The sequence below is a fragment of the Ursus maritimus genome, unplaced genomic scaffold (assembly GCF_017311325.1).
Source record: "Ursus maritimus isolate PB19 unplaced genomic scaffold, ASM1731132v1 scaffold_10, whole genome shotgun sequence".
Classification (NCBI taxonomy): domain Eukaryota; kingdom Metazoa; phylum Chordata; class Mammalia; order Carnivora; family Ursidae; genus Ursus; species Ursus maritimus.
The window spans coordinates 12,204,815-12,230,884 of record NW_024423344.1 but is presented as its reverse complement, the minus strand read 5'-3'; the positions used below and the strand labels follow the sequence as shown (position 1 = coordinate 12,230,884).

General features: G+C 40.8%; 1 protein-coding gene across 1 annotated transcript in view; it reads right to left on the bottom strand.

Annotated features, from left to right (window-relative positions):
- FRY (FRY microtubule binding protein) overlaps positions 1 to 26,070 on the bottom strand; it is a 252,030-nt gene that overhangs the window by 103,107 nt on the left and 122,853 nt on the right. The window contains exons 17-28 of the mRNA XM_008692211.2: positions 24,979 to 25,086; positions 16,754 to 17,012; positions 15,248 to 15,430; positions 12,980 to 13,066; positions 10,376 to 10,635; positions 9,767 to 9,956; positions 9,031 to 9,155; positions 6,354 to 6,411; positions 5,369 to 5,460; positions 4,741 to 4,913; positions 3,523 to 3,683; positions 2,401 to 2,511 (exon numbers count right to left, since the gene is read on the bottom strand). Of these exons, the coding sequence (XP_008690433.2) occupies positions 2,401 to 2,511; positions 3,523 to 3,683; positions 4,741 to 4,913; positions 5,369 to 5,460; positions 6,354 to 6,411; positions 9,031 to 9,155; positions 9,767 to 9,956; positions 10,376 to 10,635; positions 12,980 to 13,066; positions 15,248 to 15,430; positions 16,754 to 17,012; positions 24,979 to 25,086 (1,807 nt within the window). The remainder of the gene's footprint in view (positions 1 to 2,400; positions 2,512 to 3,522; positions 3,684 to 4,740; positions 4,914 to 5,368; positions 5,461 to 6,353; positions 6,412 to 9,030; positions 9,156 to 9,766; positions 9,957 to 10,375; positions 10,636 to 12,979; positions 13,067 to 15,247; positions 15,431 to 16,753; positions 17,013 to 24,978; positions 25,087 to 26,070) is intronic.

Sequence of the window (26,070 nt, the reverse complement as noted above, 5' to 3'; positions counted from 1 at the left end):
AAGGTGGTTATTTGGATTTCTACTCTCTGTAGCCTTGTATGAGAGTTCCTGTTGCTCTATTTCCTCCTCGACATTGTCCATCTTTTCAATCTTCACCATTCTGGTGGGTTTGAAGTAGTATCTCCTGTGGTGAGTCTGCATCTCTGATTACTCACGAGCTTGAGAACCGTTTCTTATGTTTATTGGCCATTGAAATAACCTCTTTCGTAAATTGCTTAAGTCACTTGCTCATTTTGCTATGAATATCTCTATCTTATTTATCTGAAGGGATCCTTAATATACTGTTAAGGATATCCTTTATCTGAAGGGATCCTTAATATACTGTTAAGGATATCCTTTATCTGAAGGGATCCTTAATATACTGTTAAGATGAGAAGTGCTGGTTTTATCTTGCAAACATCTTTCACTCCGTGGCAGCCTGTTCACACTCTTAGTGGCATCTTTTGGTGAAGTTATTAATTGGTCTTTCTTTACAATTAGTAATTTTTGCATCCTGTTTAAAAAACTTTGCTTAGACCCAAGGGATTAAGATATCTTTCTGTATTCTTGTATTATTTTCTAGAAACCTCAGTTGTTGTTGTTTTAGTTTTCACATTTATATCTATAATCTAATTTCTTCTTTTTCACTCCTGATATCTTATTTTTTCTTTCCCAATGCTTTGACTAGGATCTTCAGTATAATGTCGATAGAAGTGAAAGCAAGCATCTTTGGTCACTCTAATCTCAGGGAACACTTTCAATATTTACATTAAGTCTTACGTTTATAATAGGTTTCTTTTTTTAGACACCCTTTATCAAACTAAGAATGTTCTTTTTTATTCTTAGTTTTGTTAGGAGTTTTTCTCATAAATAAATGTAGAATTTCATTAAATGCTTTTTCTGCATCTATTGAGATGATCATATATTTTCTTCTTGAGACTCTAATATAATTAACACACTAATGAATTGATGGATATTTGAATATCAAACCAATCTTGAAGTTCTTGTATAATGCCAACTTGATCATGATGAATCATTTTTTATATATCATTAAATTCAATTTCCTTATATTTTATTTACATTTTTGTATCTATGCTCCTTAATAAAATTGCCTTTTAATTTTTTCCCCTGTAAATCCTTGGCAGGTGTTAGTAACAAGGTTATGCTGGTCTCATAGAATATGTTGGGATGTATTTCTCTAGAGCTGTTTTCTCTTTAAGGATTTTGTATAACATTGATGCAATTTGTTCCTCAAATGTTAAATTCATCAGTAAAGCCATCTGGTCCTAAAATTTTCCTTGTAGGAAGACTTTTAATTACAGATAAAAGTTCTTTATTCCTTATATCACTATTCAGATTTTCTTTTCTTCTTGGATTGTGTTTTTCTAGGAATTTGTCCATTTTACCTAAATTTTCAGGTTTATTGGTACAAATATGTTCATATGTTTTCATTTATTTTTAATATCTACCATTTGTAGGGATGTCCCCTTTATATATCTGATGTTGGTGACATGTGTCTTCCTTCTTGATCAGACTTGCCATGAATTAATTTTATTAATCTTAACAAATTCAACTTTTGGATTAAATTATCATTTCTATTAATTTTTTCTTTTTCATTAACTTCAGATTTCATCTCTATTATTCCCTTCATTATACTTTTTTTCAGTTTGACATGCTATTCTTTTTATAACTTCTTGAGATGGATGCTTGGGTCATTGATAATGAACCTTTTTTCTTTCTAATACATATACTTAAGGCTATACATTTCATTCTAAGCAAGGCTTTATTTATAGCCCACAAGTTCAGTATGTAGTATTTTTGTTATTCTTCAGGTAAAAATAATTTTCATTTTCTGTTCTTATTTTTTCTTTGACTCACTAGTTATCTGGAGGAGCATTTCTTTTTTTAAAATTAATTAATTTTTATTATTATGTTCAAATAGCCAGCATATAGTACATCATTAGTTTTTGATGCAGTGTTCAACGGTTCATTAGTTGCGCATAACCCCCAGTGCTCATCACCACACGTGCCCTCCTTAATACCCATCACCCGGTTACCCCCTCTCCCCACCCTCTCCCTTCAGTAACCCTCAGTTTGGTTCCCAGAGTCCAGAGTCTCTCTTAATTATCTTCTTCTCATTGATTACTAGCTTATTGTCACTGTGAGTAGAGAAAATAGTCTGTGTCATTTCAGTCATATCACCTTCATGGAGACTTGCTTTCCAGCCCAGCTGATGGTCGACTTTGGTAAATACATTGTGTTTTTTATCTTGATGCATCACAGTGTAAATGTGTGCAACACAAAAACCTACACTTCCGTGGCTGATGTGTGAAGACCGTGCTGTGAACAAAGCTCATGCACTTTAGTAACCCGATCGAGGCAGAATAATACAAAAACCATGTATTTTTGGCTAATACTTACTCGTAAATCTTGACAAGCCAGAATGTTGTCAAGCCACTTGTACAGGTAGCCATCCGGGGAAAGGCCCACGTTGTCAAACACGGGGCCACAGCACAACACTGCTGACATTGCCTGATAACAAAACACCCAACACGGGAATGAAACCTGCAATGATCTAATAACACGCAACTGACTCCCTAAAACATAACCACTAGATCTGTGAATGATGACGGTCTTCGAAAGCAGTTACTTTCACAAGATATTCAAGTATTCCTTACTAAATCCAATAAGAAGCACCAGATGCCCAATTTTGGATTTTTAAATAAGAATTAAAAGCCATAAATTTAACTTCATGGACATAAAATTATGGTAACAAATCTTTATGATGAAAGAGTAAGACACCCATAGCCAAATAACCATTTCACAGTATTTAAAACTTACCTTCAGTGATTTCAAGTGAATAAGTTCTGCTTATAAGGTAAATACAGTTTCAAGGTTGGTTTGATGACAAATATTTGACTAATGTACTAAGTTGGCAAACCATGGAAAACATGGAAATAAATAATTATGATTCTTAAAGAAAAAAAAATTAAGACTATACACTTTAGTGACTTGGAGGAGGGGAGGAAGCAAGGGAATGCAAGAGAAGGGGCGATCCCGATTCACTTTGTAATCGGTAGGCCGACAAGCTTACGAGGGCCATGGTTTAAATCAGCTTCATTGAGGCAAGAGTCCACTGACAAGGCAGCTACTTACAGGGTAAATAAGCAAAACCGCGTGGTTCTCATGCACTAGATAAAAGTAAGAACTGGGAAAAGTTTTGTATTTTGAAACTGAGAGCCCAACTGGAATATTTACATATTTAAGCACAGCCATCTATCCATGTTGATGGGCGTATGCCTTGGAATTTAAAAAACTCAGCTTATGTATTTACAGGTGTGTGTGTTTGCTGCATGTGCATGTATATTTCATCATATTAGTTACTTTAACCATATTGAAGGCATGGTTGTCAGTTTAAGGAAAGGTTGTTATTTAAGGAGAGGGACGTGGTTGTCAGTTTAAGGAAAGGTTGTTATTAAGGAAAGGTTGTTACTTAAGAAGAGGTAATAACAAAAGTCATTCCCTGAGACAAAGGTGCCCTACCTTTAATGCACAATACTGATATCTTGTGATCTGATGATTTCTATCACTGTAGCGATCCAGGGGGGTAAACATGATGCTGAAGGGTCCTGCCCACTGGCTAAATAAGATGAAAAGATGATGCCTCAGGCTTTGCTGGGGAAACAGAAATCTTCGGTGGTGAACTAGAGAGACAAACACAGAGTTAGAGTCTCCGAGACTGAAAAGTATAGTGAATACAGTTATGTCATTATCATACGTGATTCCTACATTTTGAGAAAAGGAGTAATTTTATTTCCTAACTCAAGTTTTCTTTAGGTAATGAAACGAGCATTTAAGAAGGCAAACCTAATTTTCTCCCTAAATGTAGAATGTTCTCCTCGAGCTGCAGTCGACGGCACCCTGTCCAGAGTGGGAAGCAGAGAGAAAAAGTGGGGTCACAGACACTGCTTTCTAATCAGTGTCTAGGAAAACAGCAACACGTCCCACTCAGCTGCTGCCCACCTTTAGAACTTCTGTGAAGTATAATGTAAACTAAGTATATTGTAAACTAACTGAAGAAGTCCACTCGAATCTTAACTTAGGGTCATCCAAGAGGAGAAGGATTGGTAAGAAGAAGGTTTTGCAACATCAAAATAATGAAAAAGTAGAAACAGTTGAAGTGCGGCCTTTTGTAATTATGCCAACACTGTTAATTACAGCGATTAATTTTTACACCACCCTGGCCAGCTATTTTTACTCTCTGTGCTTTTATGCGATGAAAAGGTTTCATACCCATTTGCTCTGTGGGGAAAAAAACCACCTCTCAATAATATAATTTACTAAGGTGAATAGAATTCTATAGAAGGTGTTGCTTGGATAGTCAAGAGGAGGAATACTGTGGGGCTGGATCACATGTTCACAGAAGAGCACAGGGAGAAGGAAGAAACGAAGCCTCTGAATTACTTCCTCCCTCTGGAAATGGCACAGATTCATTTTCAGATGGGAACCCAAACAAAGAATAGAAATAATGGGATAAGCATAAAGCCAAATTTAACGCCTTTTGCTGCCTTTCCAACTCTGTGCTGAATGACCACAATCTGTTCTCACGTGTATTCCCAAGTAATTCAAACTAAATGAACGACCCCGACCCAGACCTGCATACAGCCCAGCAGGATGAGAGGAAAGAAGTTCCTCACAGTGGTGAGGAACACAAAGGGATTTTCAAGCACGAAGGGACTTCCCAGTGACGCATCGCTGTACCTGGGACGCACTGAATCAAGTTGGCAACCATTGCACTAAAATGTGCCCGGATATCTTTAAGAATTTCTACTTCTTTGTCATTTTCAGCTTCTAGGAGCATGCGGGTCAGGTCCACATATTCTAAGAACAAAGCTCCAAGAGCTAAAGTATCCCGTTCTAAGGCTCCATTTGTGCTAGAATTAAAAAAAAAAAAAAAAAAGATGAAGCTTTCAGATGATTAGTCTTTATGTCAGAGTGGTACATACTTCACAGAAAGTAAGATTCACTGTCAGAGCTCACACACTAAATTTGTTCTTGACCCATGGGCAGTGTAAATAAATATGAAAATACAACAACAAGCAACAAGCTTTTTTGGGCTTTTCTGAGTTAAAGTTAAAGGTAACATATTTAGGAAAGAAGGAAAGGAAAGGAAAGGAAAGGAAAGGAAGGGGAAGGGAGGGGAGGGGAAGGGAGGGGAAGGGAGAGGAGGGGAGGGGAAGGGAAGGAAAGGAAAAGAAGAAGGAAGGAAGGAAGGAAGGAAGGAAGGAAGGAAGGAAGGAAGGAAAGAAGGAAAGATAAATAGGAAGAAAGAGAGACAAAAAGGCCAGTTTGGTGAGGAGAGATGAACTCATTCGAATTTTCACCCCACCTGTCACTTATGACACCTGCATCAGCCAGAAGCTCAAAAATTCGAAGTAGTTGTAGCCTTAACAAGTCCCGCCGTTCTCGGCGTTTTTTGTTCTGTGTAGAAAGAGGTAACACCAGTTATGCACATGGGCAAAACAATATTAACTTTGCTTTGGGAAACTGTATTAAAGAAAAGCATCATCTAGCTATTTTCAATTTCCTAAACGTAAAAGACAAGGGTATTTTTCTTTCTTCCAGATCCTTAGAGAAAATGCTTGCTATTACGGGATATTAAAAAAACAGATCCTAAGTGGGTCAATAAATATTTACAAGGGAGCATGTTGAGAACTAAGCAGCCTCATTTCCTAGCTGCTCCCAGCATCTACTGGAAGACGGAGTCACTGAAACAGCCGAAAGGGACAGTGGACACGAAGAATCCCACCAGTTCTGGTCACGCAGTCACATTGCTAAAATTCTGCTACTTCTTATATCTTATCTATTACATGGGAAGCTTCTTCTTCGGTCTTACTCTTTACTGTTTTTTTTTTTTTTTTTTTTATCCTGCTACATTATAAGTTTGTCCTTTTCAGAGTTCCCTTTAGGGAAGATAATACTGAAGAAAATGCTTCCTAGGTCAGATGAAACAAATAATGTTCTTGACCATCTAGCTCCTTATAAAAAATAAGTAAACTAGCTAAACACCAAAATTCAATCAACTCAAACCTCCTGCAAAAGAATGCAACATTTTTACATACATAGGACTATCTAGGTTGTCTTGCCTTCATGAATTTAGAGCAAATCTTTTAAAATAGGAACGGTACTATACTAAATACTCAAATACTGAGCAGTAATAAAAATAACAAAAGTTAAAATATTAAGATTCACTGTTAAAAGTATGCTGGGTGTTTGTATTTTTTTTTTTTTAGGGGAAACCATTAAGTATGATCTAAATTTACACCACTGTCCAAATAAACTGAGGCAGTAAGTATTTAAATTAAAAGTTGTACCTCTGGTCTTCGTTCCAGGGCTTCTTTCATTAACGGATGAAGTTCTTCTACCAGTTCTCTATGGAGGAAAAAGGTCAGCATTTGAAATTCATTATTATCCACACCAAGTTTGCCAGCAAATACATCCATTCAATTCTAAATCAAGTGCTTTTCTCACTTTGCTTCTGACCTCAAAATCGCCCCGGGCCGTTCTGTTTCTTAGCCACGTGGTGAACTAGAACGAGGTACTGGCCTATGCTTTGTATTACTGGTTTTCATCCCAGTGTTATAATTTTGGCTCAATACATATTTGTGGGCTCGATTTTGATTTCCTGTTCTGGAGATTTCTATGGCAAAATACCCTCTCTAAACAGTTAAACTATGTTTTGTAAACGACTATTAAAATCAAAACCCTTTACTACAGGCAGCAGGGATGAAGATAAACAAAATCAATCCCTCACAGAAGACATTTTCAGTCTAAGGAGAGCAAAAGAGGCGGGGGCAGTTGCCATGACACTGTTTTTGGGGTCTGTGCTCGGGGGCCTGACTGACAGTTGATTTTAAACTGAAGTCTTTTTGAAGGTTCACAGATAAAACCCTTATTTGAGCTATATCATAAATGCAAATTATGGCAAGTATTACAATAGTGAGGTTTTCATCAAAACCTTTTCTCTAGTGAAGTAAAAATAAAAGTTTGACCATCTATCTTTCACCTGTTCCCATTATCTCCAGTTCTCAGCTTTATATCTGCTAATCTAAATTATTTGTCTTCTTTGGGAAATAATTTTTTTAAGGATTTTATTCATTTATTTGACAGAGATAGACAGCCAGCAAGAGAGGGAACACAAGCAGGGGGAGTGGGAGAGGAAGAAGCAGGCTCCCAGAGGAGGAGCCTGATGTGGGGCTCGATCCCAGAACGCCGGGATCACGCTCTGAGCCGAAGGCAGACGCTTAACGACTGAGCCACCCAGGCGCCCCTTTTTGGGAAATAATTTATGAACTTCTATGTCAAGACGACAAAATGATGAGCTCCAGCCTGCTGCCAGGTATTTTGTCTACAGCCTGCTCTATGCCTGAACACCTTGGCAATCTTCTGGCTCGATGTTTTGTGCTATTCGATAGCATTTTCCAGGGAAATCCAAAGTTAGCAAGGTAAACTCTATGGCATTCTGAGCTGAGAGACAGAAAACCTGCATTCCATTTCAGATTTCTCTAACACAGATGCTAGAATTTCTTCGTCAAAGAAATGGAAAGAATATTAATGATCTCCTCCAATAGCAACCATTTACTGAATATTTACTACCTACATTTTCACATTCAATCCTCTCAATCTGTAAGATAGATTCTCTAATTCTAACAATTTTTCTTTTTTTATTAGATATACTTTATTTTTATTTATTATAACAATTTTACAGGCGAGGGAACTGAGGCCCAGAGACATTATGTTTTCCAGATCCACATGGCTAATAAATTATATAATCTTACCCACCCCTAAGAATATTGAGGGGGTGAGATGTTCAAGAGCACGTGTCCTTGGGAAAGAATGTTAGGCTCTTAGGCTCTCTGGGAAAGAATGTTAGGTAATTCTAGGAATTGTTTTTCTTATTTTCCTGTAGTATTTCTACAGGAATCTTTGTCTTAACTACTTAATTAGTAAGGAGTAAAACACTGGTTAGCTGGCACTCGAGTATCTGCACTCACAATGACTTTTTTTAAGAATAAAATCTGACTGTATATGTGCATAACAGTTTTTTTTTTAATGGCCTCTAAAATGTCTCATTAATCTTTCTTTTTCAAATACGGTTTCTCACAGATGCTTGGAGCTTTCCCTTTCCCATCTACCTAAAAAAGTCAGGATCTTAATTGTGCTTATAGGTGTTCATTGCTTAGCTGAAGCCAGCAGAGGCAGCCCGAACTAACCCTGTATGATGGCTCTTTCAAAGGCTTTGACGCTGCCTCAGATGAAATGGTTATTTGATTAAAGGTGTGAAATGAGTCAGGAATCCAGAAAGTGAATGATGGTTCTATTTAGGCAGCTAAAGCCCCCTTTAAAGAGATGGGCCAGTGTAACAGAATACTCCTGAAAGAGTTCTATCGACGCTTAACCTTTGAGAGCCTGTTGCATAAATGGCCGATGAGCAGACCTCATTGTTCTTTTTTTTTTTTTTTTAAGATTTTATTTATTTATTCGACAGAGATAGAGACAGCCAGTGAGAGAGGGAACACAAGCAGGGGGAGTGGGAGAGGAAGAAGCAGGCTCACAGTGGAGGAGCCTGACGTGGGGCTCGATCCCGTAACGCCAGGATCACGCCCTGAGCCAAAGGCGGACGCTTAACCGCTGTGCCACCCAGGCGCCCCCAGACCTCATTGTTCTGACAGCAAAGCCAATGAACAGGCTGGCTCACTGGTGAGGGACACTGAATTATCTTCATTTCCAGTTCTCTAAAAGAAGCTTGCACACGAGATAAAACCTGAGGCGTCAAATCAAAGCTGCAAGGACCACAGGGGAAAGGCGAAGGCAGTTGTGAGGAATGCTTGCTCCATGCACGTCAAGCAACACGGACACAAAGGAAAAGGCGCGAAGCCTATCAACTCCCCGGGCACATGCCAACACGCAAACTCAAACTCAGGTCACAAACAGGAACTACGAGAGCAGCAGCAGGAATGAATTTAGAAGAACTCATTGAGACTACCGTACCTGAAAACAAGGGTATTTGTTCTTCCAAATCCTAAAACTAAGGACTCTGTGATCTCAATGCCCTCTAGTCTCATCAAAGGCACCAACTGCTTTAACAGAACTCCCACCGATGGGGTGCCTATGGCCTGAAACAAGTTGATTAAAAGTGAAAAAGAGGTAACATGATAACTGATGCTTCCTTTAATCAAATGACGATTCCATTATAACAGTTTCAAAGTACTAAACCACATCCCAAAGCACTGCCATCATTTCAGACAGGAAAAAAAAAAAACACAGACAAATTTCAAAACAGCACAATGAATGCATTTTTCACCTGGGACACAAATTCTAAAGAATATTTTTTTATTATAACAGTCTTCTTTTAAAAAAACCAATTAAGTCTACAAAACCATTCTTAACAAGATCATTTAATCAAGGCATGGTTTAAGGGCAAATACTTGGCGAGGAGCAGAGAAATGTGGGGCAGGAACCAAACCTCAGGGCACTAATAAATATAAGTCACTCTATAGTCTTAAGCAAGTTTCTTAACTTCTCTTTATCTTCAGTTCTCCACTTGTCAGGGAGGAATAATAAATTATGCGCATCAACGCTCAATGGAATTTAGAAATGTGTAGGATGAAAATCTGATCCTATATACTCCAGATGGCAGGCACAGTGCAGTGTGCACTGTGAACTCTAGACAAACAAGCTAAAAAAAAACCTTACAGAATAATTCTTCTGAAGCATGTCACGTCACCTTGTTATCGTAGCTCACGGTACCATCGGGTGTGGTCGCCATTATTTCTGGAGTGGAGGCTCTTAAGTGTCCCGGGCTCATTATACTGGGTTTTGCAACTCCAAAACAAAGAATAAGGTAATTTCTCCACAAGGTAACATAATTGTCTCCGCTGCCGGCAGTGCTGGTTTTCTTGGCATTAATTGGGCTACTAGAAATATGGATTTGAAAACAGGAGTGAAAGTAAGTTCTGGACTTTTAATATCACTTATTAAATAAAGATCCTAGGAAGGGCTCAAATAGAGCTGAAAACCTGTCAAGGATTGTCTATGCTGGTAAGAACTGTCTGGACAGGGAATGTCTCTACTGGATGGGAAGTTGAATAGAACTTTAAGACTGCTTTCACCAGTAGGGGTCTGACATTCTATACTCAGACAATCATATGGATTATTAAGGGAAAAAAAAAATACTGGCTCTAGACAAGAACTTTTGACCTGTTTTTACTCCAAGTTCAGAATTCTATATGAAGTACAGACCCTAGAGAGGATTATAATCTGCCAATCTATTAGATAAAAGGAAAATGTAAGAGGGCAAATGACAAACACTGAGGAAGACATACAGTTCCCTTACTTTGGGTCTACTAGGGGCATGATGGACTGGAGCCGAGTGAAGGCGTATGGCCAAGCGTAGCTGAGGGCTGTGGGGCAGTGTTTGGGCAGGTTCTCCTGCCGCAGGAAGCTGAAGAGGCAGAGGACCCAGGGGTCTTTGACAGACTGAGCGAATATCCAGACATGGGAAGGGCTCTTCACGTCATAATGGCTATTGACCAGGACTGCGTTCCACTCCACCAACCACTGCAGGTCCACGGTGTGGGTCAGCGGTAACGTTGCCTGCAGGTGCAAGAAGCAGGCAATGAATCAATGCTCGGTTGTAAATCACACGTCCTCATCAGGGCTCAGCCTAAAAGCCCCTTTGTCCACACTGCTCTTCCGGACCACCTCTGCAAAGGGCCAAGCTTTGAATCTGAAACACCCCTCCCACACCTACCACATAGGACGTCGGTTTGTAGCCACTGCTGAGTCCTATGCTTGTCTGCGAGCAGTGCAGACTTTAGGGACACAGGTCCTATTTCATACAGTTTTAATGTCACACAGCACTGTGCCTTGGTACCCCAAAGCTGCTCATTAAATATTTGTTGAAAAATATACGGCCTTAATTAAGTTAAACTCGATCCTGGATTTGCCCTTTAAAAATCTTAAAAGCTGGGGCGCCTGGGTGGCACAGCGGTTTAGCGTCTGCCTTCGGCTCAGGATGTAATCCCGGCATTACGGGATCGAGCCCCACATCAGGCTCCTCCGCTATGAGCCTGCTTCTTCCTCTCCCACTCCCCCTGCTTGTGTTCCCTCTCTCGCTGGCTGTCTCTATCTCTGTTAAATAAATAAATAAAATCTTTAAAAAAAAATTAAAAAAAAATCTTAAAAGCTATTCACTTCTGAGATTCATTAATGTGTTTTTATCCCTGTAATTAGTATCCTGGGCTTTTTAAAGCCATATCTTGTTTAACTTTACTTGGACTAAAATACCTGCCCTTTGACTTAGGGAGATGGCAAAACGCAATCCCTTTCATAAGGGCATTTCACGGATGATTTCTGAGGTAAGAGACCTCCTTATTCTTGTCCCATGTTATCAAGCCAAAACAACAATACATTCTAAAACTTTTTTGAGCTGTATCTCATATAAGTTTCTATGTGTCGTTCTCTTTTAAGTCCAGAACATCAGAGTTTAGGGAAGACCAAGTTTCAAATAATCCAGCAGCTGAGCCGGGAGAGACAATTACCTTTATGACCGTCGGGCAGCTAAGATGATCCATATTATCTGTTGGGTTTGCAGGTTCCCGTGGATACGGGCGCATCGCTAGTGATCTCAGTGGTTAATGGGCTATAAGGGGGGCACAGCCTGAGTTTCAGAGCCAGAGAGGAGATTCCAACAGGCTCCACCCAAAGCTTGTGACCTGGGAAGAGTACGACCATCCCAGAGTCTGTCTGGGAGATATCAATTTATGACTTGAGAATTATAATGCTAATCTCATCTAATCTTTAGGTGAATTACGTGAGATAAGGCACGAAGCAGGCACATTCCACTTCTCCCTTTCTGTGTATCTTCCTAAGTGCAGTATTGCTCATCTAGTAATCCCTGGCTCACGATTTTGATTCCGATAAACAGAACAAAATCACGCGGATATCATCTGCAGGCAAGTAAGATACGGATAGAAAACAATTAAACTCGACTCTTCCATTCCATGTTAAACTACACTGAACTTCTGAAAGAAGTAGGGCTATGCAGTATCATTGCGGAAGTCTGCACTGCCTGGCTTACTAGTCTGAGTATCGGTCATTACTACTACAACCATAAGCAAGAACAGGGCCACTAAAGGGATCTGTGCAGCTGGAGAAAGACCATGAAAAGACTTTGTACTCATTTATAGCTATTTGTCAGATAGGTCTGTCTTCATTTATAGTTATTTGACAAGAATACACAAGGGGCATCAGCAATGTGGATACTGTGACTGGTCCCCAGTCTGCACTGCCTCTTTTTAGTTACTGAGCTGAAATTAATCCAGGTCCCCTTACTGCACTAGACTGATTTTTTAAAAACTCAGATAATTAATATCAGTTTCAATTTCCCTTCTATTTGTTTAGGACATTGAACGTTGCCAATAAGCTCTTTCAAAAGGAAGAATGTATGTGAATGGCAGATAAAGGTGTCCTAGACTTGGAGTCCAACTGGGGTCAAGTGCAGGCCCTAACACTTCTCTATGTGACTATGGCCCTGGCCCTTAATATTTTTCGGTTTCAGTACCTAGGAGGGTCAAAAAGGTAATAAATATGAAAGCACATTGTAAACCGTAAAGCACCACACGTAAGTTACATAACTGTGTTAAGCATGATAAAGAATTAGTTTTCTTAAAGAATCCTGAGCAATTCTTCTTGAAATTGCAGTTTGCAAAATATCTATATTCCTAAGGCTCAAATTTTGTTTGAACTTTCTCTGAATGTTTCCTAAGCCAGTATCTGAAAACCTTGTCTTGTTTTCGCAAGTACTGTTATGTCGGTTTATTATCTGACATGAAACCCCAGAATTCTCCCACATCATTTTTCTTTGTCTCTCTTTTTCAGACAGGTCCGGAGCTTACACTTGAGAACAATCAGGAATCAGGACCAAATGTGCACTTACCGAATCTGAAACTGCTACATGAATGAAACTTTCCAGAATGGATGAGCTTAGCTGATCCATGACGTCAATCATAGGCCTGTCATCGTCCTGTACAAAGGGTGAGCAATTAGTCTCCATGGGAAGAAGAATCCTTCCCACCCACCCCACTGCCTTTGTTCACATGAAGCAGAACAGCTTGCAAGATAGTGATAAGAGTTTTCTCACAGAAAAGTGAGTGCCAAGATGGTGAAAGGTAGTAGATAAAATTCCCTGTGATTCTGAGTTTAGTTTTTCAAGTTTCAGTGGAAGACGGTTAGAGCTCCAACTTCACGTTGTACTAAAAAGACATGGACTTGAACTTCAAAAAGTTGCACTTGTACGCGAGGATCTAAATACCTGTGCCGTCCATCATCCAGCAGAGTGTTCATGCTGTCGTGAGATTTAAGGGACGGAAACCCCACAAGAATATGCCTTGCCGGACCACTACAACGCTACCAGCATCTGCTAAAATAACTGATAACTTGTTGACTGCAAATGAATTTTAGTTCCAAACAAAGTGCACTGGAGACTGACCACTGACCACTGGTATCTATGCTGTGTACAGCTGTCTGGGAAAAGCAGCAAACTGCAGAGTACAGGAGAGGGTGTCTCATGGAGCAGTCTTCTGCACAAATAGTGCATATGTGTGTGTGTGTGTCCATATATGGATATGGATATGTTTGCCATCCTTCATCATACAGAAGCTCAGAATTATAAAATTATTTACTTTAGAAGCCTTACAGGAAAGCTTCGGAATACCATTATTCCTGTGTGAATGAGAACGGTTTCAAACAAATTGCAGCTGGGAAAAAAAGAAAACCCACACAAGCTCATCGATACAGAGAACAGATTCATGGTTGTGGGGTGGGTGAAATGCGTGAAGGGAGTCAAAAGGCACAAACTTCCAGCCACAAAATAAATAAGTCACAGGGATGTCATGTACGACATGGCGACTATAGGTGATAACACAGTATTGCATATGTGAAAGGTGCTAAGAGAGATTTTAAAAGTTCTCATCACAAGAAAACAATTCTGTAACTCTATATGGTGATGGGTGTTGACTAGACTTATGGTGGGGATCATTACACCGGGTAAACAAATATAGATTCATTATGTTGTATACCTGAAACTAATATAATCTCGTAGGTCAATGATACCTCCATAAAAAAAATTATACGAAAACAAAGTTGTGGCTGGTGGAAGGGAGCAACATAGGAGAAATGTTCTTAATACAGTCGTGGAATAGAAATTAAGAACGTGGGTTTTACACTTGAAACTAATGTAACAATTGTCGTTAACTATACTTTAAAAAGAACATGGGCTTTGGAGGCATATATATCTGACTCTCAGTTCTGGCTGCATCACGTCCTCCCTGTTGCCAGACACATCCATGGTAATGATTATCACCACGAACGGAGTTAGAGACTTAATGGAGGTTTACCAGATACCACAGATGCCCTAAAATACATCACCAAGCCATCTGAAGAAAAGTGAACAGAAAGGATTGTGATGAGTTTGAAAATACTGGGTAAGGACAATGACCATTTTGTGGAACAGAAAACCAACTTCCGGGATTTAAAACAGGAAAATGGAAAGTAGCATTTTTTTTTTTTTGGAAGAAGTATGTGACATAACAAGCTGGTCCTTCTTTCATCAACTTATGCGACTTATGGTTTGGCCACCTGTGCTGGCGGGCGATGAGCCTCAACATCTGAACAAGGGCGCACAGCCCCTGACCAAACGCAGACGGTAGCTGGCCGATCATGCTTAGCACTTGGCTTTCTTCTCCTATCTCAAGGGGACATATTTTCCTGTAATATTAAGATTACTGAAATTAAACAAATTTCAGTTAGCCAGACTGTTCGATACCCTGATCATTTAAAATGGAACTTATTTTCTCAAGTTCATTCTTCCATATATATGTAATAATGTCTTCTTAATTTGACGTATGCTGAACGTCAGGAAGGAAAATGATCTACAACTTAATCTTAAAATTCTTCACTTCTTAACCAAGGACCACCTCTTAGAGAATCAGGAATGCTCTTTTCTATTGCTCTCGGAATATATAACATATCTCTTGGAGAGCAAGGGTCCTCTTTCATCATCACAAACCCAGGGTGAATCAAAAATTATTTTTTGACATCATGTGCGGCATGGAGGTACACAAAACAGTAATGCATTATTTACAGGTTTTGATCTAAACTTCAAAAGAAAAAAATGAATTAGAAAATCCAGAAGGAGAATCCGTACCTCAGGCTGACCCAGGGCAGCAAATAAAGCTCGAATTTCCTTGAGTATTAAAACGGACAGTTTGCGTGTGGCCACCTGGAAACTGCAGAGCAATACCAAAGCAAAGCCTTCCACAGCATGTAGCACGCTGCAGTGAGGGCCCCGCTCCGACTGAATTCTGTGGCTGGAGCCATTTGCAATCAGCTGTTGGGCAATAAGAACACATTCTATATTCAGAAAAATGACAATTGAAGAAGAAGAAACTACTCATATGTGCATCTTTTGGCACATGTGACCTCGTAATATTAAAATAAATTGCAATGGCTTATAACCAGCCACGACTGCAAATTCATTATTATTCATGACAGATCATAGATCCCTTTTTCCTGTAGATCCATTGTTACTTTGGAATACCATCAACCATCTGTTACCTCTGATAAGAGAGAACTTTCAAAGGCTATTAATATTAATAAGAACAAAACTGCTTCCATCCATACACCATTGGAGATGGCACCATAAATTCAGTCAAAGTGGCCTCATTGTTTCGACTCAGATTCCCTCTAGACTTGTGGAGATCATTCAATTGGATTTTCAAACATTTACTTTCTAATCACACGTGCTTCCTTGTTTCTTGTGTTTGATTCTAATCTAGCTGTGGGGACGTTTATGAGATGGGTTCTGAAAGTTCCCAAGCCATAACCAAGTGGGTCTAAAGCAAAAGCAAGCTAGACAACAGGGCAGATTCCACATCCTTTTCAGTTTTCCTCTGACAAGCACACATTACCCTTGTTTTTCTACCTGTCATCCTTTGGCCTGTGTACAATGCGAGGAAACAGGAATGACCTAGGTTTGGGGACCTTGGCTGTTCCCTCAGGGGACCTTGGCTGTTGTACTCCCCTGAGCTTCCACATTCCTCAGACTCTCAGCTGTGTTCTTCCCTCGCCAGGCCCCATCTCCACCTGCTCATTGCCAATGTCAAGTTCACCACTTTCCTTGTTCTCCTCTGACAACAATTCTCCATAACCTGCTCTTCAAAGCGTTCTCCTTCCTTTTTAGCATTTAGGATGGAGGTAGGAAGGAATAAAGAAACCATAAGACTGCAGTTTCTTCTCTGTGAATATTGGACAATGCAACTAATGCATTGTAGGCTGGGATTAAAAAAAACTGTGGGCAGCTAACTTTTAAATATGCATATCCATATCCAGCTTGATATGCATATCCATACCTGGCTCTGTATCCATGCTTACAGTCATTTGCTCTTAGAGATATATAATCATAATTCTCTGAAAAAAGCAATTTCTGCTCCCTGAATGGCTGTGTGAATGGTAACAGATCTAACCCAATGGTATATCAACCCTGAGTTTCTTGGTCACAATTTACACAAGATGGAAAAATTAAGGGCCAGCCCAAGGGAGAAAGTTCCTAGGTAGCTGGAAGTAAGATCTCCAAAGGTTGTCCAAGCGGCAACTTATTTACACATGTACTATATTAGGGAACACAAGTTGGTGGGCAGAGTGTGAAAATCACCTCTGAATTTCTGATCTTGTTGGCTTGTTCGTAGACTTTTCCTTGAGTTTGTATGACCAGTTTCCACTGCGTGAGCAGCTGAAGCAGTAACTTCAGGGACGAGTCAAGGAGCGTGTGGTGCATGTCACTGACTTCCCGCAGGAGGAAGTTGGTAAAGCCAAATAGTACATCCTCTCTCCAGTCTGAGAAGTCAACAAGTAAGCCCTGAAGAGAATTTTGTGCAATATGTCGCAGCTCATCATCCATATGAATAGAGAGCCTGTGAAACGAATAAAAGACAATAAAAGCCTTTAGTTTATTTACATTTCTTCTAAATTTGTGAGGGAACAAACACAGCTCTCTGCTTTTATTCATGTCTCAAAAATGGGTCACCCTCTATTCTTCATTCAGCTCCCCTCACATTGACACCTTATAGAACCAGGGTACCTTTCTCAGAGCTGAAGAAGTCACCTAGGTGCCATGCTCTTAACTAAACTACAGATTTTATTCAGATTTCACCAGTTTTTCACTAATGTCCTTTTCCCATTTCAGGATGGAATCTAAAATAGTATCTGGCATTCAGCTGTATCTGAATACTTTTTAATACAATGACTACAGAATAAATTAGTATCAAACCCTATCACTTAAAGGATAAGAAAACTAAGTACCAGAGAAACTGAAAATGAGCAATTAAGGGTTAGATCAAGGGTCCGCAACTGGTTTTGCCGCACTGAGGGATATTTGGTAATGTCTAGAGACGTTAGTGATTGCCACAACTCAGAGAGCACTGCCGGCGTCTCTCTAGTTGGTAGAAGCTACTGATGTGGCTAAACATCCTAAAATGCACAGGACAACTCCCTCCAACAAAGAATTATCTAGACCAAAATGTCGATAGTGTCAAGGTTGAGAAATCCCCAGTCAACTGCAGAATACCAGGGTATTGGTGCTATAACCTAGAATACCATAATAAAGTTAAATCTTTTTTTTTTTAAAGATTTTATTTATTTATTCGACAGAGATAGAGACAGCCAGCGAGAGAGGGAACACAAGCAGGGGGAGTGGGAGAGGAAGAAGCAGGCTCATACCAGAGGAGCCTGATGTGGGGCTCGATCCCACAACGCCAGGATCACGCCCTGAGCCGAAGGCAGACGCTTAACCGCTGTGCCACCCAGGCGCCCCCATAATAAAGTTAAATCTTGACACTGGTATGAACCATCAGTTAACATCATGTTTTATAGATTCTTTCATTCATTTATTTACGAAACAAATATGTTTGAGACCTCCTGAGATTCAGACACACAACCCTTTGGATATGGAGTTCAGTAGGGCCGTGTCTATTGGGTAGGGTGCTTGCAGGAGCGAGGGGTGAGGTGGTGCTGGGGAGGAAGCAGGAACAGTTCGGGGAAGATCTGCGGGCCACCCAGGGAGGCAATACAGCAGGGAGGGGTTAAGGGTGTGTGCTCTGGAATCAGAATGTCCAGCTCAGTGTCTTGCCTCTGTCACTTACTAGCTATGTGACCTTGTGGTAGTTAGTCAATCTCTCTCAGCCTCAGAGCCTCATTTAGAAAATGGGGACAATAACTGTACTCGCATTTCATGAATGTGTTGAGTGGTTCATGAAGATGACCCAGGTACAGTGTGGAGCACCACACTGAGTCTGCAGCAAGCACTCAGTAACTGGTAGCTATTGTTATTAGACACAGATGAGCTGTATCTTGAAAGATATAAGGGAAATAACATGATTAGATTCACATCTGAAACAAAAAATAATTAGGCAGGACTATGGAGGATGCCTTGGAGAAGCAAGCAACCAGAGTCGGGGCAGAGACCAGCTAGGAGGTCATCACAGTGACTTAAACAACAAGTTGGGGGGGGGTGGGGGGGTTGGCCCAAGGCAGAGAAGTAGTGAGAAAGGGAGAGACAGATCAAAGACACTGAGGAGATAGAATTTCCAGCACTCAGCAGCCTGGAGGCGTTCAATGCCAGAGAAGAAAATGGCTGAATCATTGGGGGCCCCCACAAACAGGGCAGATAGCATCCTCAATGAAGTGAAGAAAACACTGGGACCCAGACTGGCGAAGGAACTTCCTTCCTCAAAGTCCAGGATCCCAGCCCAGGACTTCTAATCCTTAGTCTAGTTTGTGGCATAAAACAAAGCTGGTACAGTCCTATATTTTTGAATAAACATGATTTTAAAACTTGAAAAGCAAACACCTTTCTTATTCTCTAAAACATAAAGCATGAAGCACAGTAATGGGTCCAAATCTGATACTATAAGCCAGCAAAAACTCATTCATGAGCAGATATATACCAAGTCAGGGAAAACACACTTCCTGTTCCAAAAGCGAGTAATGAGAGGGTAGATCGAAGCTGATGCCTCAGGTTAGACTTAGCCCACTAAGTCTGGAGTTCCTGTGGGGGTCACAGTCGCCAAAGGAAAACGTAGAGTCCTTTACCTCGGGCTTCCAATTAAGGACTGTCTACGGCAGGAATTGACAAACTTTCTTTGTGTTTTAATCAGCAGCTCTATTTTTTCCCCCCAAATTTAAAGTATAACACAAAATCCGAGTTGAAGCTGGGGTAAAGGGCCTGAAGCCCACCCATTTGGGAGGAAACATTACTCTATAAGCACCCTTGAATCATTTTGCAGCCTATGGTTTAAAAACACTAGTTTATAAACGAACAAACAAACAAACGAAACCACTAGTTTATAAAAAACACTTGAAGTCATCTTCCCATCTTAGGTTCATTATTTCTATTTATTATATTTATACCTATCTATGGTCCTGAATGTTTTAGAGAATAAGCTTCTGTAGATGCCTTTCAGTGGAAAACACTTTCATAAAGGTGAGAGCTTCAGACTCACACGGGATCAGCTTAGCACTTTTGAAAAATTTTGTTGTGCACAGGTGCACGAGTCAGAAGGGAGTGATTTCAATTCACAAACCAAATCCAGAAGAAAAAGATCCATTAGGAAAAACAGCCCCTTCTTAACTCTGGCAGGATAAACAAAAGGTTATTAGGAAGAGGTAGGGAACTTGTTGCCCCGTAATATCGCCAAGGACAGCAGAGGGAGAAATGGCTTTAAAGGGAAGCCCAGGAACACTACGTCGGAAACTAAGGATATACTGTATGGTGACTAACATCACATAATAAAAAATTATTAAAAAAAACAACAACAAAGGGAAGTGCAGGAGACAATGGTTTCCAAAAGGAGGGATCTGCTGACAAGTGGATGGTTAGCCTGCGGAATAGTTCACCAGAAGTGGTTGGAATGTCTTCTCTGCAGGTATTAAAAAATGAACTTCCATCTACGTTTACAGTGCTCTGAACTGCATCTCAATTAAAATAAAATAAAGAAATAAGATTAAGTGGTTTATTGAAGCAATATATGCAATTGAGACTATAGTTCTCAGTTAGCGACTCAGAACAACCAGCCACCTTCCACCGTACAGACATCTACTGAAAAGCGAACGGTAAATGGTAAAGGACAACTATTTTTCAGGTGCCACAGAAGATTGTGGAATTGTGTATGCATTACCTCATAAACTGTCACAAGTTATAAGGGAACGCTGCATAAAAAGTGTTCATCTGTCATTTTGCATCAAACCAATGACATTTGTCACTGCCATTTGGCTGCAGGAAAATTCTGTACATCTGGGCAACCGACTTTACTCTTCTGAAGTTCAAATCTCCTTCTCTGAAAATAGGAATAAATGTGTGCCCAGCTTTCTTAACATAATGTGCATGAGAACGCATTGTACATCATGGCATAATCTGTTATTCAAATGTAAAGATGTCTAAAAATAATAACTAACATTTGCTGAGAGCTTACTGTGTTCTAGGCACGATGTGAAGTGATTTATATGCATTATTTGATTCTCACAACCTCATGACAAATTGCTGACAGGGGAGGGCAGACGCTGAACAGCAAGCCCTTCGTGCATATGTGATGCTGCGGGAAGTGACAGAGGACGGGAGCCTGTACACTGTCGAGGGAAAGGCCCTTCTGTGGTCAAGGGACAGAGCAGGAAACATCTGGGAGCACAGTAAGAGAAAAACGATGCCTACGGCACAAGTAAGCTCCCCTCCTATGTGGAGAATCTCGGGAGCTCTGAGACGACGGGGAAGGGCAGGCTCTGTGAGAGCAGGAAGGAAATCCTCCCCAGGGATCTCATCGTGATGTCAGGAGGGCCTGTGGAGCCTAAGTAGAGGAGGAGGCCATTAGCAGTGGGCCGAGCAATGCACATAAAATCAGAAATGTAGTAGGTTGGAGAAAGGGGTTTTCCGGTTCGTTCCATACAACACTGCCGAGCTAAACATACTAACAGAAGTCTGAGGTTATTTAGCCATTACCTGAGATGCTGGGAAGGGGCCTTGGGGACAGTCACGTGGGGCATATCCTTGAAACTCCTTACTCAGGGAACTGAGCTGGGGGGTGGTGGACAGAGAGCTGGCATGAATGTTGGTCTGACTTTGCCAGTTATAAAGAAAACCGAAGGGCACCTGGGTGGCTCAGTCAGTTGAGTGTCTGCCTTCAGCTCAGGTTATGATGCCAGGGTCCTGGGATCAAGCCCCGAATCAGGCTCCCTGCTCAGCAGGAGTCTGCTTCTCCCTCTCCCTCTGCCCCTCCCCCCTGCTTGGGATCGGTCTCTTTCTCTCTCAAATAAATAAAATCTTAAAAAAAAAAAATAAAGAATAAGTTTTTCTCCAGTAGAAATGTGCCATGGAAGTAACCACAAAGCTTCTGAACTAAAAGGTCTCATACCTCTCTGACTAGACTGTATACTGTCTCAAGAGTCAACTCAGTCCAAATATGAGTGGACTATGGGGGAATCAAGTGACTCCAGACTGGAAACCCACATATTGCTGCTGAATTTCTTCATTTTGTCCTCTGACCCTCTCAAGGAGATCTGAAGGGGCTCCTTTTCTCATAGGTTAACAGGACCCAGTGTCCATTATCTTTCCCTTGAGGAGAACAGCCTCCGGCTTCTTTTAAAGTTTATGGAAAAGGCCTCTTCACAGGCTTCCCATATAAGTACAGTCATTTTCTTGATTTCTGAGCCTTGAACTCTCAAGAATGTTTATTTGCTCTTTCCGCTCATAAAAACAGTACCCATTGCTTTGAGCTTTGTAAGAATGTACATAATAATAAACACGATGCACCATAAATAGCCCTGACATTCCGACCATGTCTAACAGAATTCCCTTCTGGCACGCCTGGCACCGTGGTCTGCAGATCCAGGCGTCACTGGATTCGGTGACCAGAATGATCCAGAGGTAAGAGTCTCCCACACAGAGTCACAGCCAGATAGTGTCAGAGAGTATACCCGAAGGCTGCGTGACATTTTAAAAACTTAGTATTTCAAAGGCCTAGTGCCCATAATCATCCCCAATTAGAACTTCACTGACATCTGTGAACTTTCCTTCTGCTTCAATTTCACTGATAACTGCTTTTCTCCTGCTGACACATTTTCCCTTGGATTAACCAAAGCGCACGTCTATGACACGTAGCCTTCTCCACAGTCTTATGAAATAAGTGGTATTTTTCCAATTTTTAAAAAGATTTTATTTATTTGAGAGAGACAGAGTGAGCTCTCTCTCTCGAGAGAAAGAGAGAGCAGGAGCAAGGGGAGGGGCAGAGGGAGAGGGAGAAGCAGACTCCCTGCTGAGTGGGAGCCAGATCCCCAAGACCCTGAGATCGTGACCTGAGCTGAAGGCAGACGCTTAACTGGCTGAGCCACCCAGGTGCCCCAGTATTATTCCAATTTTATCAAAGAAAAAGGTCTGAGGGCTTAAATGATCTGTCTAGATCACGTGGTTAGTAAAATGGCAAAAGCAGTGATGCAAATTCAGGATTTCCAAATGATTCCATTTCATTCCCATTTTTTGGTATTTCCTCCAAATCTCTCAGACGGTGCTCTCCCATTCTCTGTTGGCTCACAGGCCATGAGGAATGGTCTTCTGTCCCCTAATTTCTCACTGCCACCTCCAGCTCCTTCACTCAGTAACCCCTTCTCTGTGCACACTGGACTCCTACTCACCGGCCCGTCCGCTGCTATCCTGGCACAGTGACGGGCTGCTCTTACATTTCTGGGTGATCTCGGCACCCGACCCCTGCCTCTCAGCATTTCCTTACTCTCTGGCTTTGCCAGTGTCTTGGGAGACTCAATATGGTAGTGTCTTAGCCTCTTTTTCCTCAGCTTCCCCCACTCCCAAATCACCAAGTTTCTTATTCTTTGGGAATCCACCCTTTGTTCCTCTTTAGATCTTCTCACCCAGAGCCGGAAGCCCCTCCCCCCCCTTTTAAAAAGATTTTATTTATTTATTTGACAGAGAGAGAGACAGCCAGAGAGAGAGGGAACACAAGCAGAGGGAGTGGGAGAGGAAGAAGCAGGCTCCCAGCCGAGCAGGGAGCCCGACGCGGGGCTCGATCCCAGAACCCTGGGATCATGCCCTCAGCTGAAGGCAGATGCTTAACGACTGAGCCACCCAGGTGCCCCACGGAAGCCCCTTTTTCACCCAGGCTTATGTTTCCCTCTTTTCCGCAGCTTCCCTACTTCCAATGAATGTGTTCTTTGCTTGCAATCTGGTTGTTAGCCCGCAGCAAAAGCCTAGGCTGTAAACCTTTTTTTAACTTCATAATCTTCTTAAAATATGTCCGAAACATGGAAAGGAAGAAAGAGGGAAGCACGGAATGGAGGTTGCTGAGGACAGATAAGAGGTTATAGGTGGTAGTGACCACAACCAGCTAGAAGGGTAGACGGCTTTGGTCAGAGAGCATCAGGGCTTGAAACAGTAATGGCTCTTCAGTCAACCTCACAAGCCAGCACCGTCCTGTGCCAGTAGTGAATGGCAGAAGGAAAGGGGCAGCTGTGTCTATGCTTGGAGGACAGGAGGCCACAAATGATATTAACTGACAGCAGGGAGTGATTAACAGGAATCCAAACTGGCCGTCCAGTGCAGAAGGCATGATGACCACAATAACCTGGGGCATGGTGCTCCGTGGAGATACTCGGAAGCTGTGGGGCGGCCACTGGTGGTCTGCAGTCACGTGGGACCAAGGCTTGGGTTCTTTCATTTGGATATTGACGGGAAGGGTGCTCTCCGAGGGCTAGCGAATGTGGGTAAATGAGGTCATGCGTAATGCATCTCTCATTCAGTCTGCTTTAATATCTCTATTCCACCATTATCAGATTACCAGCCTAAAATATTTTTTATCACATTATTCTCTCACTTAAAACTCCATCGATCCAAATGCCTCAGCTAATAGTAAAGATTAGCTGAAAATCTACCTATTTCTAGGTTTTTTTATCATTGGCTTTCTAAATTCCCGTTTCTTTCTCCCTTTCTCCCTTTCTCTCTCCTTTTCTCCCTACCTCCCTTCCTTCTTTCCTTCCTTCCCTCCCTCCTTCCTCTTTTTTTTTTTTTTTTCAAATTAAGGATGATTTAGTTCTTCCTCATTCCATTCCCTTCATGTGCCCCATGTTTCTAAGGATTTCATATTCTAAATTGCTTTTAAGTAATGTCACTTTTGATTTTTTTATTAAAGAGACACGTAACTGTCAACTGCAGCTTCATATCGACACAAGAAAAATGACACTTATTTCACTATAACGACATAATTTCACTTAAAACAAATTAACTTGAGGTTCTAGTTGGATGGCGCATTCTCATGGACAATGTTGGCAGAGTGGTACATATGAGTTTTGGCAGCTTTCTGAAGCACTAAAATTAGCTAAGGTTCCCTGTTACCCACCTTCTTGGCCCCCTGGGGGTCTGTGGGCGTCCGACTGGGAATCAGAACATGAATGGACTCTTCACACAGATTCATCTCCTCATTTCCTGGCCCCACCTCGGTGCCTTTGCTCGTGTCACACATTTCCTTTCTGAGTCCCATCTCAAACTCCTTTTTCCAGGACTGATCTGCTGACTTCTTCAGTCCCCAGTAATCCCTCTATCCTCACGGATCACACTTTTTGTGCCATTAGTTTGCACAATCAGGCCTTGGATTGTTAGTTGACTATGTGCTTATGTATTTGCTTCTACATTGGATTGTAATAAGCCCCTTGAACATGGGGGGAAAAAACCAATTTTTTATTCTCCCTTGCCTATACATTGTACCTAGAATAATGCCTCATTTAGTAAATATTTGTCAATTTTTAATAATCATTCTTTTTTTTTAGGAATCATGACAAAAAGGAGGACAATCAATTTAATCAAATACACCCACGGTTCTCACTTACCTAGCCAGCAAGTCGATAAGTTCAAGTTTTGACATCCCATCAGGAAGCAGTCGGGGGATAGCAGCAACACAGGTCCTGAAAAGATCTATTTTTGGCTTTCTCTCACCCCTAGAATTTGAAAACAAACATAGGTCAAAGGCTCTAAAAAGTTTTAAAAAAATCAACCAAATAGGTATAAAAAGACGAGAATCCATGCCTTCTGGATCACTGCATGGTGTTTACTGCACATTATTCTCAAATGTTTATGACCTTTATAGCTTGGCCAGTTCTAAGAGAATGTACAAAGATTTGAATCTTAGAGGTATATATCCAAAAAGAGAAATTCCAATGTCAACATTATTCTACCATACAATTTGCCATTCAGTTGGGTCCCATGGGGTTTGGTCCCTGCGGACTGCACTTAAAACACTGAATTCACTAACATGCCTAAATGCATCAGCATGTAACAAATATGTGCAGTCATTCCTACACTCAGCATTTAAAAATAGGATTTTAGTGTATACAAGGAACGGTGCCTCCAACAAGCATGACATCTGGAAGCTTCTCTCCCTAGTGAGTTATGCTTCTCCTCTAGAGTCCCGACTGTCATTTAAAAAATTAAGTGCTTCCAAAAATAAGTCTTTCATAATGTCAAGTAAAATCCTGAAACATATATAGTTGTGCACCCAATTCTGAGTTTTAAAATTGCTCTGATCAACCTGATCTCTGTGGAGATTCTTTCCTTCTTTTTATTGTCTTGAGAATATGAATGCTTAAAGATAATTAATGTCTCCTACATTCTGCTGTAAAATCTGAAGGAACATTACATTTGATGATAAATTATTTCGATTTTTAGTTGTTTAAATAGGTAGCTGATTCTTAAGCACATATTTTATCAATAACTTATGAAAAAACTACACAACCCATCAAATCCTTCATAGAACCTAAGTGATAAAATATAACAACATATCCAAATTCTGATAATTCAGTTTCCTGAGAACACATTTAAAACCATCACAAAATTAATGTTATGGGAGGACACAAAGACAATGATGAAAATCCAAAGTAGAATAAAGTAATTCTTTCTTGGAATAGTAACTGTGGTCAGAATAG